General features: G+C 42.1%; 1 protein-coding gene across 3 annotated transcripts in view; it reads right to left on the bottom strand.

The window, feature by feature from the left end:
• CRYBG1 (crystallin beta-gamma domain containing 1) overlaps positions 1 to 13,217 on the bottom strand; it is a 321,531-nt gene that overhangs the window by 149,383 nt on the left and 158,931 nt on the right. The window contains exon 1 of one of the 3 annotated variants that reach the window (XM_056566228.1): positions 5,848 to 6,095. The exons of the other annotated variants lie outside the window; for them this stretch is intronic. Coding sequence (XP_056422203.1) covers positions 5,848 to 5,850 — 3 coding nt within the window. The 5' untranslated portion in view covers positions 5,851 to 6,095. Of the gene's footprint in view, positions 1 to 5,847; positions 6,096 to 13,217 lie in introns of those variants that run through there. 3 annotated transcript variants of the gene reach the window in all.

Here is a 13,217-nt window from a genome sequence, read left to right as displayed (position 1 = left end):
CTTAAGGGGTTAAAGGGTTACTCCTGTGGAAATTTTTTTTTTTTAAATGAAATGGTGCCAGAAAGTTAAACAGATTTGTAAATTATTTCTATTAAAAAAATCTTAATCCTTTCAGTACTTTTTTTTATTTCTTTTTTGTGTTGTCCGCAGTGCTCTCTGCTGCATACAGCTGCTAAAAAGTACCAAAAGGATTAAGATTTTTTTAATAGAAGTCATTTACAAATCTGTTTAGCTTTCTGGCACCAGTTCATTTAAAAAAAAGTTTTCCACCGGAGTACACCTTTAGATGCGATCGTCCTATCTATTGCAGAGATGCGGAGCAGTTCTCTACAGTTCTCGCATCTCTGCACAATACTCCGGTTGGCCAGTGATGTGAATAGAAATTCACCTCACTCATTCATATTTTCCGCCCAGCGTGGTGATTGGCCGGATGGCTGCAGCCAATCACCGCTCTCAGCAGGAAATATGAATGAGAGATGTGAATTCTATGCATATCACTGGCCGGCCGGAGTATAGTGCAGAGATGCGAGCGCTGTAGAGGGCCGCTCCGCATCTCTGCAATAGATAGGACGATCACATCGGGTGTCAGGAGTGACACTCGCTGTGATCTGTCCTTAAAGGGGTACTCCGCCCCTAGACATCTTATCCCCTATCCAAAGGATAGGGGATAAGATGTCAGATCGCCGCGGTGCCGCTGCTGGGGATCCCCGGGATCCCCGCTGCGGCACTGCGCTATCATTACAGCACAGAGCGAGTTCGCTCTGCACGTAATGACGCGCAATACAGGGGCCGGAGCATCGTTACGTCACGGCTCCGCTCCTCGTGACGTCACGGCCCGCCCCTTTCAATACAAGTCTATGGGAGGGGACGCTGCGGTCGTCACGCCCCCTGTCATAGACTTGCATTAAGGGGACGGGCCGTGATGTCATGAGGGGCGGAGCCATGATGTCACGCGGCTCCGTCCCCTGTATCGCCCGTCATTACGCACAGAGCGAACTCGCTCTGTGCTGTAATGATAGCGCAGTACCGCAGCGGGGATCCTGGGGCTCCCCAGCAGCGGCACCGCGGCGATCTGACATCTTATCCCCTATCCTTTGGATAGGGGATAAGATGTCTAGGGGCGGAGTACCCCTGTAAGGACAGATCACAGCGGGTGTCATTCCTGACATTGCCCGGCAAAAAAATAGAGGTACATACCTTCCGTTGCTCTGGCCTCTGCTGCGATCCTCTTCCTGGTTGCAAGAGGATCACAACGGAGGCCGTAGCTGGTTACTGGAGGCACGGGGGGGGGGGGGGGGGGGGGTGTCTGAGTGACGAAAGGTATGTACCTCTTTTTTGTTTTTTTCTTACTGCCGGCAGTATGACGGGCAATTTTCCCATCCCGGAGTACTCCTTTAACTGCAGATACTACTACTCCCAACATGACACCTGTTGTGATTTGTCTATTAATGCAGGTACTACAGCTCCCAGCATGGAGCAGAGCCTGCTCCATGTTGGGAGCAGTAGTACCTGCAGTTAAGGAAAGATCAATGCTATGATCCTCCTGAATAATGTATAGATGCAGGCGGCCGCTTTTCTATGGTCCCCTGCACTGCCATACATATATACATGTATAGATGCACGCCCGCATCTATACATTATACAGGACAATTGCAAAGGGTGTCAGAAGTGACACCTGGGGGAATCTGTCAATTAGTACAAGTACTAATACTCCCATCATGGAACAGTGTGTTCCATCCTGGGAGTAGTAGTACTACCTAAAAAAAATGTAAAAAAAAAAAACTGAAAAAAACACACACACACACTACATTTTTATTATTGTCGGCTACATTTTTTGTGCGCTGCTCCCCCACATAAATTGATCCCTGTTTAAAAATTAATAAAAATTGTTTAATAGTACCCTACAAAATTTTACTAAAAAAGGTATCTCCATCACTTTTTGGGGATCACTTAAGTCCAAAAAAAGAATAAAAAACGCCTGCAAAAACGCCAAAGTTAAAACCCACATGTCGATTTCTTGGCGTTTTTTAACTCCCATAGACTTCTATGGGAGAAAAACACCACAATTTTAGGGAATAAAACGCCATAGGCTCAACATGCTGCGACTTTGCAAAACCGACCAAGGAGCTGAAAAACACCAAAAAAGTGAAAAAACGGCAAAAGGATAAAAAAAAAAAAAATGCCAAACTGAAAAACGCATTTTGCAATTTCTCATTGATTTACAGCTAAAATCTGGTCGCAGCGTTTTTTGGCCGAAAAAACGACATGTGGCAGAATTGGCATTTTTCTTGGCGTTTTTTCCCCCAAAAAAAAAATTAAAAGTGGAAACTTAGCCTTAGGCCCCATTCACATGGTGGAATTTCCAAACAAAATCTGGAGGAACAATTCATAGTTTTAAATTGGATGCTTTTGCACTGGGCACACAATATAAATTCTGATTTTGAACTGTCGCATGCATTGCTGTCTATGAAGATGGCGCATTTCCGAGCAGTCCCAGCGCCAGCTTGTTGTTCTGTCCGGGTAAACATTCCACTATGTGAATGGGACCTCAAAGGGAGATTCATCAAAACCTATGTAGAGTGGTGCAGTTGCCCATAGTAACCAAATCAGATTGCTTGCTTTTATTTTTGTGAAAAATTTAATTCTAAAGAAACGGATGACAAATGAAATTCTAAAAAACGGATGACAAACTGACACAAAAGGTAAACTTTAACATTCATCGTCATAAACTTACAGTGCATGCAAAAACGTGGACATTTAAATATTTATTTGTTTTTTTTAGTGGCATAAAAATTAGTGCAATGCACTTTTTTTTGTCTATTGAAAAATCGAACAACAGACTAAACAAATACAAACTAGCATGAAGTCATACAAACTAGCATGAACAAAAACTGACACAATTGGTTCAGTTGATTTTCATTTCTTATGATCCCAGAATGGATCAGACAAAAGGAAAGCAGGAAGAGAAGACAAACGCAGGTGTGAACCTATTAATGTATTAAGGCCATCACAAGTAGTTTACATATCTGTGTAACTTTCTGGCACCAGTTGATTTAAAAAAAATGTTTTCCTTGAAATGTCACTTGTTCTCCACATATTCAATGCAGACAATGGATTAGATGCCTGGGACAAAGATAAGCTCCATTAAACTGAACTAAGCCATGTCCAAATCTGTGAGAAGATATGTAAAAATGGTATACCTGAGATTCCTGTTGCATATTTTGCAGCGTATTGTTTCATTTCAAAAACAAAACACACTATGTGAACCTACCCTAAGGGAGGGAGATGCTTCTAAAATTCTTTTTTTTTTTACTCATACCAATTGCCATTTTCTTCGCCATTCATATGCAAATAAAAAGTGCATTGTGGGAGCTTGGCTGAAAGTTGCATTGATGACTAAACTATTAGGTCATGTGTCTGACAGCAGAATGAACCTGTTTCCCAAGGTAACCAGCAGAGGTTTGAAACTAGTTACAGTAAACCCTCCCAGCCTTTTTAGAAGACCACCTCTTAGGCTGGGTTCACACTACGTTTTGTCCCATACGGGAGCGCATACGGCAGGGGGGAGCTAAAAGCTCGCGCTCCCGTATGTCACCGTGTGGTTGACCACAGTTTTAGGTCCGGTTGTAAAAGCGCATACGGCGCAAAAATGAGCCGACCGGACCGAACGTTTCACTCCGGTCGGCTCATTGAAATGAATGACATACGGGAGCGCATACGGTGACATACGGGAGCGCGAGCTTTTAGCTCCCCCCTGCCGTATGCGCTCCCGTATGGGACAAAACGTAGTGTGAACCCAGCCTTATCTAGACCAGACTTTCAAGTGATTGATTTTCACTTCCCTTACCTCCTAAGGCTAAGTTTCCACTTAATTTTTTTCTGGCAGTTTTTGGATATCTGCCACTGCAGTTTTTGAGCCAAAGCAAGAAATGTATTCAAAAGGTATAGGACATATAAAGTAAGGGCTTACAGTTCTCCTCCATTATGGATCCACTTCTGACTTTGGCTCAAACACTGCAGTAGCAGTTTTCCAAAAACTGCCAGAAAAATAACCAAGTGGAAACTTAACCTTAGGGTACGTTCACACGCGCAGATTTTTTGGGCGGGCTCTTCTCAGCTGTCCGCAGCAGATTTTCCGCGGCGGAATGTACACTGCGGAAAATCCGCAGGAAGCCCCATTGAAGTCAGTAGGGACTGTGGTGGATATTCCGCAGTTCAAAATCTGCTGCGGACAGCCGAGAAGAGCCCGCCCACTTTCAAATATGCAGCAGAAAACCCGCGGATTACTTGCAGAATTTCGCAGCTGATTTTGCTACCATTGACTTTAATGGGTCAGCAGAAAATATGCAATAGAGGCAGATTTGCAGATTTTCCTTCAGACCCATTGAAGTCAATGGTAGCAAAATCAGCAGTGATTTTTCCGCAGCAAATATGCTGCGGAAATTCCGCAGGTAATCCACTCGTGTGAACGTACCCTTAATGTGTCGGCCCTCTTCAGTGAAACACTTCTCTAAAATACCATTAGATTATTTTGTTGTTCATCTCTGTCAGGTTTCACTGCATTTGGACTTAAAACGTGAACAAGAAATAACTAAAAATATGTAGTAATTCGGTAAAGTATGTATCAAGTTACTAGGTTTATTTAGTTGACCCAGTTAATTTAGCATCTTTTTCTGAAAGTAACTATGAATTGTTGCACTGTCATGATGACCCAAATGTTGTCCTGATATAAAAACCCGAGGTTCTGTACTTTCTGTGTGCAATTCTCATACAGTATTGTGAATCTATGGAGGATCATTAAGGACCCTTCACAAATATAGGAAACCAATGCAATATATTTGAATGCGATTGGTAGCTGTTTATTTGAGTACAACTACTCAGTATTGCCAAGTGAATAAACTCTGTGTGTATCTGTAGGGTGTACTGTATATTAAACAAACAGTAAAACAAAGGGTGATAGTTTGTTGGGTGTAGAAAATGTACTCTATTATTATTCTGACGCAATACGTTGCAGTGGAAATAACACAGTAACTTATACACACTATGGAGGAGATTTATCAAAACTTGTGCAGAGGAAAAGTTGTCCAGTTGCCCATAGCAACCAGAGCGCTTCTTTAATTTTTCACAGAGCTTTTCAAAAATGAAAGAAGCAATCTGATTGGTTTCTATGGGCAACTCAGCAACTTGTCCTCTGGTCAGGTTTTGATAAATCTCCCCCTATATTTTACTGCATAGCATCATATCTATTGCATAGCATGTGTTGGCCCTGTGGTTATTACTGTGTCTTTGCAATGCATGGGAACTGGGTTCAAATTTAATCAAGGGCAACGTGTGCATGGAGTTTGTAGGTTCTCCCTCTGTTTGCTTCAGTTTCCTTTAAATACTCTGGTTTCTCCCACATGCCAAAATCATACTGATGGTTCATTTTGAATTATGATGAGCCCCAGTGGGAATTTGTGGGCCCTAATATGGATGGTAGTGAATAATGAAAACCTCTGGTCAGTGCTGTAGAATATGTCAGTGCCATATAACATTTTAAGTGGCATCATTGATCATGAGATGAGGTAGTGTTTATTATGTGATGGGAAAAGTTTCCATAGAAAGCACATTTCACATTTTTGTCCTAAATAACACTCATTGGTAAGGCAAACAGATACTGGTCAGACAAGCTTCACAGGCACAAAGAAGTATCTGTTCTACAGCATACAGTACATCAACAAGACCTCAAGCCCAAAAAAGCACAGGGTTTCCTATGTTTCGCATTCAGTGTTATTATACTTTTCTATGATTCAGTAAAATAAAAGACCTCAAGAAACTCAACGACATTGCAACATGTTTTTCACTTACCATGGCAAACCGAAAAATCCAGCCTCTGGTTTTAGAATAAGGTAGACATCAAAGAATAAGAGCTCAGCAGATCACCCCCAACCGTGTTAATGTATATGAGACACAATCACTCCGACTTCCCTGGGACTTTTTCCAACTGTAAAATGTTCTCTTTCCTGTCCTTTGATTATCGGCGCTGACAGATGAATTATCTTTTGTGATACACAAAGCCTACATTAGCATGCAGATGGATCAGATGACACAACTGAGTGCTCGCTTCCAGTTTTCAGGTTGCCTAAGATTGTACACCTTTGTTTTGATGAATGCCAAGGGTTAACTAGGTGTGTTCCAGGGTGGGTGTGCCAATAAACTTCCTGACAAAGCTTCTAGGACAAGTACAGAATCGTCACTTGGCAGAAGATGCTGAATGTGTCTTACTTAATTATTAGGTTGCGTGCATTGTTAAGAAAAAAAACCATGACTTCATTAACAGAAAAAGTGAAACTCTGTTGTCAGTTATTAAGTCCCTTCATGTCTATGATCCCCTTACATGCAGATGCTGCTGTAATCTTAACCAGCCTTAAAGGGGTACTCCCCTGGGAAACATATATTTTTTTTTTTAAATCAACTGGTGCCAGAAAGTTATACAGATTTGTAAATTACTTCTGATTAAAAATCTTAACCCTTCCAGCACTTATCAGCTCCTTATCAGTTCTTTTCTTTTTGCATTTCCTTTCTGTCTGACCACGGTGCTCTCTGCTGACACCTCTGTCCATTTCAGGAACTGTCTGGAGTAGGAGAGGTTTGCTAAAAAGATTTGTTTCTACTCTAGACAGTTCCTAAAATGGACAGAGGTATCAGCAGAGAGCACTGTGGTCAGACAGAAAGGAAAATCAAAAAGAAAAGAACCTTCTCTGAAACATACAGGAGCTGATAAGTACTGGAAGGGTTAAGATTTTTAAATAGAAGTAATTTACAAATGTTTTCCAGTGAAGTACCCCTTTAACCCTTTATATGGGGAATTCATTTAACTAAGTCCCTTTCCTGAACTTTTTCGTTGTCTCTGTATTTCCCTTAGTACCTGGACCTGTTCAGTGTTCTCTGGGATTTTCATAAAAATGAGTTAAAGCGCAACTGTCATGATTTGTTAGCCCCCCAGACTACTACAATGTTGTTACAGATGTCCATAACATGAGTGTAACCATACCTTTATCGCTTCTCTTCCTTGTTTTATAACTTATAAAATACATTTATCCAGCGGTCTGACACAGTCGGATAGGCATGGCTTGGGGTTCACAAAGCCCCCCGCCGCCACGCCTATCCTCTCCTTTCAGCGCTGGGACCACGTTGTAGTAAGATGCAGTGCATGCGCCTCTCTCTTTCTATAGTACTGCACTTGCGCAGTGAGCGCATAGGCAGCGGGAGAGATCACTCTCATAGTGAGGGAGCGAGTGCTCTCTCTCTCAATGCAGGGAGGCAGTGTGCGCATGTCAGGAGGGGCGCATGCGCTGTGGATGCCCTGTGTCTTATTACACAGCGATCCCAGCGCTGAAAGGAGAGGATAGGCGTGGCTTTGCGAACCCCAAGCCACGCCTATCTGCACTGGATAAATTTATTTTATAAGTTATAAAACATGTTATGGACATCTGTAACAACATTGTAGTAGTCTGGGGGGGGGGGGTAAAAAATCATGACAGTGGTGCTTTAAAATGAGTTTAATACATTAGTCCCGATTTACTATTCTTGTACTTTTTTTCTTCCAATTAGGATGTTTATCTGATTGGGTTTCACTAGATTTCCTTATTTGGCACATGTCTTGGAACAATTGTGGCATGCCAATAACAAAAAGTGGCCACGTTTTAGACAAACCATTAACAGAAAAATGATCATACAAAAACCCACAGTTTTTTTTTACCTAACCAAACAATGTGCAACAAAAAAAAATTATTAATAAATGCAATTTGTGGGTTGTTCAGGTTTCTTCTTGTAAAGTGTTGCAATTTGCTAAATGTTTACCACATGAAGAGAATCTACATTAAAAGCTAAATAACTTTGTAAATACATTGCTTTACTCATTTGGCACAACCTCTGAGTTTCAGGCTTTGTTATAGCCCAGGGCTTCGGCATGATTGGAAACTGTCGATAATCATGCTGCCAACCAGCTCCTTGACAGCTTAGCAGAGCTCTAATAACATAGTGGGACAGTTAGTTATTCTACATTGATGCCTGGTGTACAGAATACAGTTGTAAGAAGGCAAGATTTGAGATAAAGCTTTAGACTAATATTCCGGCACCTGGTCCGGTGTTTGTTCTGTACAGCTTGGTGTGCGGTGATGCAAACAATAATGTATATATCGCTACCCACTAAACTTTCACCTGGCTTGGCAAATGTACAGTACTCTATTTTACAGCAAAGTTAGAGGCAGCACATACAGTATCTGCATTGCAAAGCAATGATCAATGATATCAGCGCTCTGCTTATATAGCCTGATCATGGTGTCTAAATGGTTAACAGCAGACATTGGCGGGATCGCCAATGACTGTCATTAAGGGTGAGGGCCAGGCTGCTGATAGCAGCCGATACTCACTGGGTATGAAGTGAGCTCAGCTAATGAGCTTACTAAAAGTCCCTTAGCGTGCACAAGGCTTACACCCTGTATCGTGAAGTATCAGACATATACGCCCTGTGTCGTCTAGGGGTTAAAAATGTGTTAATCTTTTCATACACTGCAGTCTCATTCACAGTGAAATCAAAACTGATTACTTTTATAGGGGTGATGTCATGCTTTACTCTTTACCAGTATTGTACATGGGACACTGTAGATGTGGGGGGTGTTAGAAATTATAATGAAAGCTTCATGTTATACCTCTGTGTGTTAAATTGTATTTATCGGTATTATGAATATTAATAGAAGTACGGAACAATAAAAATTTGCAAGCAAACCTTACTAAATTGAGATCTATTACATGACAGCCCTCTCTTGGCATTCATTGTTTCCAGAGCGTTGAGGGATATCATCACAGAAACAATAATGTCTTTTATTTTTTGAAAAGGCTAATAATGATGATGCTTCAGTATAAGTACTCTGTAATGTAGCGCAAAACCTACATGTTTAGATTTACCTGTTTTACATGCTATGGTAAAGATCCATGGTGGACAAAGAACTACATGACAAAAGTATGACTAGAAAAACTATTATAGCGTTATTTCTAATGCACAAAGTGATGGCATATTCCCATTATATGCCGCCATCCATTTACGTTCGGTAGTTGATGGAATGGTGGAAATGTCAATTGAATGGAGCTGCGCTGAATTAGCACCATGGTGCAGAGAGAGACTGTAGAGGGAACAGAGCACTTTACCAACATAGTAACTGACCTTATAGAGTAAATTATAAGTTGCTGCCGCCCTTCTTATCCCCTCATCTTTTCACTCACCCCCTAGCCCCTGAATATCAGTCTTTAACACTCACGTGTCAGGCATTGCATTGTTCTGTACCTTTTATACTCCCTTTATTAGCTGTACCCTCAGACTCTTCTATGTATCATAAATCAATCTCGCCCGCTCGCGAATCGCATCCCAAGTCACTTACCTGTCCCGGTCCCCGGCTGTCATGTTCTGGCGCGTGCGGCTCCGCTCTCTAGGGCGCGCGCGTGCCAGCTCTCTAAGATTTAAAGGGCCAGTGCACAAGTGCCTGGCCCAATCAGTCTAATTAGCTTCCACCTGCTCCCTGTCTATATCACCTCACTTCCCCTGCACTTCCTTGCCGGTCTTGTTGCCTTGTGCCAGTGAAAGCGTTTAGTGTTGTCCAAAGCCTGTGTTCCAGATCTCCTGCTATCCTCATTGACTACGAACCTTGCCGCCTGCCCCGACCTTCTGCTACGTCTGACCTTGCCTCTGCCTAGTCCTTCTGTCCCACGCCTTCTCAGCAGTCAGTGAGGTTGAGCCGTTGCCGGTGGATACGACCTGGTTGCTACCGCCGCAGCAAGACCATCCCGCTTTGCGGCGGGCTCTGGTGAAAACCAGTAGCAACCCTAGAAACGGTCCACCGACACGGTCCATGCCAATCCCTCGCTGACACAGAGGATCCACATCCAGCCTGCCGAATCGTAACACACATTCAAGGCACCCAGTGCCAGAGGCAGCAAAACAACCCCAGAACATTATTGAACCTCCACCATATTTCACTGTATGTACTGTGTTATTTTCTTTGTAGGCCTCATTCCGTTTTCAGTAAACAGAATGATGTGCTTTACCAAAAAGCTCTATCTTGGTCTCATCTGTCTCCAAGACATTTTCCCAGAAGGATTTTGGCTTACTCAAGTTCATTTTGGCAAAATGTAGTCTTGCATTTTTGTGTCTTTGTGTCAGCAGTGGGGTGGTCCTGGGTCTCCTTCCATAGCGTTTCATTTCATTTAAATGTCGACTATTAGTTTGTGCTGACACTGATGCTCCCTGAACCTGCAGGACAGCTTGAATATCTTTGGAACTTGTTTGGGGCTGATTATCCACCATCCGGACTATCCTGCATTGACACCTTTCATCAATTTTTCTATTCTGTCCACGCCCAGGGAGATTAGCTACAGTGCCATGGGTTGCAAACTTCTTGATAATGTTGCGCACTGTGGACAAAGGCAAATTTAGATGTCTGGAGATGGACTTGTAACCTTGAGATTGTTGATAGATTTCCACAATTTTGGTTCTCAAGTCCTCAGACAGTTCTCTTCTCCTCTTTCTGTTGTCCATGCTTAGTGTAGCGCACACACAGACACACAATGCAAAGACTAAGTAAACTTCTCTCCTTTTTATCTGCTTTTAGGTGTGATATTTATATTGCCTACACCTGTTACTTGCCCCCAGGTGAGTTTAAAGGAGCATCACAAACTTGAAACAGTCTTCTTTTCCACAATTTGAAAGGGTGGCAATAATTTTGTTCAGACCATTTTTGGAGTATGGTGTGACATTATGTCCAATTAGCTTTTTTTCACCCTTTTTGGGTTTAGTTCCAACACACACAAAGGGAATAAACATGTGTATAGCAAAATATGTGTTAGATATTCATTAATAGAAGGAAAATTAAAGCCGGACACTCACCATCTTACTTCTTCAATACTTCTTTATGCATAATACTCACAATACATGTATGGGAGAGGGACAGACACCAGGGGGGGGGGGGGGGATACAGACAGGTGACAAGCTCCGTTGTGCACTGTCTAGTGCTTCATCCGGCCAAATGTGTTAATGCAATCCTTTTTTGTGAAATTTCAGGGGTGCCAACATTTTCGGCCATGACTGTACATGTAAAGTGGGGCAAAAAAGTATTTAGTCAGCCACCAATTGTGCAAGTTCTCCCACTTAACCCCTTAAGGACGCAGGGTTTTTCCGTTTTTGCATTTTCATTTTTTCCTCATCACCTTCTAAAAATCATAACGCTTTCAATTTTGCACATAAAATTCCATATGATGGCTTATGTTTTGCGCCACCAATTCTACTTTGTAATGACATTAGTCATTTCACCCAAAAGTCCACGACGAAACGGAAAAAAAATTCATTGTGTGACAAAATTGAAGAAAAATTTTAATTTTGTAACTTTTGGGGGCTTCTGTTTCTACGCAGTTCATTTTTCGGTAAAAATAACACCTTATCTTTATTCTGTAGGTCCATATGGTTAAAATGATACCCTACTTATATAGGTTGGATATTGTTGTACTTTGGAAAAAAATCATAACTACATCCAGGAAAATGTATATGTTAAAAATTCTCATCTTCTAACCCCTATAACTTTTTATTTTTCTGCGTACGGGCCGGTATGAGGGCTAATTTTTTGCGCCGTGTTCTAAAGTTTTTATCGGTACCATTTTTTTTATTGATTGGACTTTTTGATCACTTTTTATTCATTTTTTCATGATATAAAAATGGACCAAAAATACACAATTTTGGACTTTGGAGTTTTTTTGCGCGCACGCCATTGACCGTGCAATTTAATTAACGATATATTTTTATAGTTTGGACATTTCCGCACGTGGCGATACCACATATGTTTATTTTTATTTACACAGTTTTTTTTTTTATGGGAAAAGGGGCTGATTCAAACTTTTATTAGGGAAGGGGTTAAATGACCTTTGTTAACTTTTTTTAACTTTTTTTTTTTGCAGTGTTATAGCTCCCATAGGGACCTATAGCACTGCACACATTGATCTCCTATACTGATCCCTGCAAAGCCATAGCTTTGCACGGATTAGTGAGATAGGGGCTTGATTGCTCAAGCCTGTAGCTCAGGCTTGGAGCAATCAATCAACGATCGGACGCTGCAGAGACAGGTAAGGAGACCTCCGCCTGCATCCCAGCTGATCAGAAATAAAATCGCGATGTCCCAATCAGCCCGACTGAGCTGCCGGGAAGCGATTACTTTCGCTTTCAGACGCGGTGGTCAACTTTGATCGCTGCGTCTGAAGGGTTAACAGTGCACGGCACAATGATCAATGCTGCGCGCTGTTAGCCCAGGGTCCTGGCTATGATTAGCAGCCGGGACCGACCCGGTGTGATGCCGGGTCACGGCGTGACCCCGTTTTAAACACCGGGACCGGGCATAGGGCGTACAGGTACGCCCTACGTCCTTCAGGAGTTAAAAAGATGAAAGAGGCCTGTAATTTTCATCATAGGTATACCTTAACTATGAGAGACATAATGAGAAAAAAATCCATAAAATCACATTGTCTGATTTTTTTAAGAATTTATTTGCAAATTATGGTGGAAAATAAGTATTTGGTCACCTACAAACAAGCAAGAGTCTCACAGACCTGTAACTTCTTCTTTAAGAATCTCCTCTTTCCTCCACTCATTACTTGTATTAATGGCACCTGTTTGAACTTGTTATCAGTATAAATGACACCTGTCCACAACCTCAAACAGTCACACTCCAAATTCCACTATGGCCAAGACCAAAATGCTGTCGAAGGACACCAGAAACAAAATTGTAGACCTGCACCAGGCTGCTGAATCTGCAATAGGCAAGCAGCTTGGTGTGAAGAAATCAACTGTGGGAGCAATTATTAGAAAATGGAAGACATACAAGACCACTGATAATCTCCCTTGATCTGGGTCTCCGCACAAGATCTCACCCCGTGATGTCAAAATGATCACAAAAACGGTAAGCAAAAATCCCAAAACCACATGGGGGGACCTAGTGAATGACCTGCAGAGAGCTGGGACCAAAGTAATAAAGGCTGCCATCAGTAACACACTACACCGCCAGGGACTCAAATCATGCAGTGCCAGACGTGTCCCCCTGCTTAAGCCAGTACATGTACGGAGCCATCTGAAGTTTGCTAGAGAGCATTTGGATGATTCATATGGTCAGATGAAACCAAAATAGAACTTTTTGGTAAAA

Source organism: Hyla sarda, chromosome 3 (genome assembly GCF_029499605.1).
Source record: "Hyla sarda isolate aHylSar1 chromosome 3, aHylSar1.hap1, whole genome shotgun sequence".
Taxonomy (NCBI): domain Eukaryota; kingdom Metazoa; phylum Chordata; class Amphibia; order Anura; family Hylidae; genus Hyla; species Hyla sarda.
Note: the sequence above shows the minus strand (reverse complement) of the source record. Positions and strands in the feature narration are given on the sequence as shown.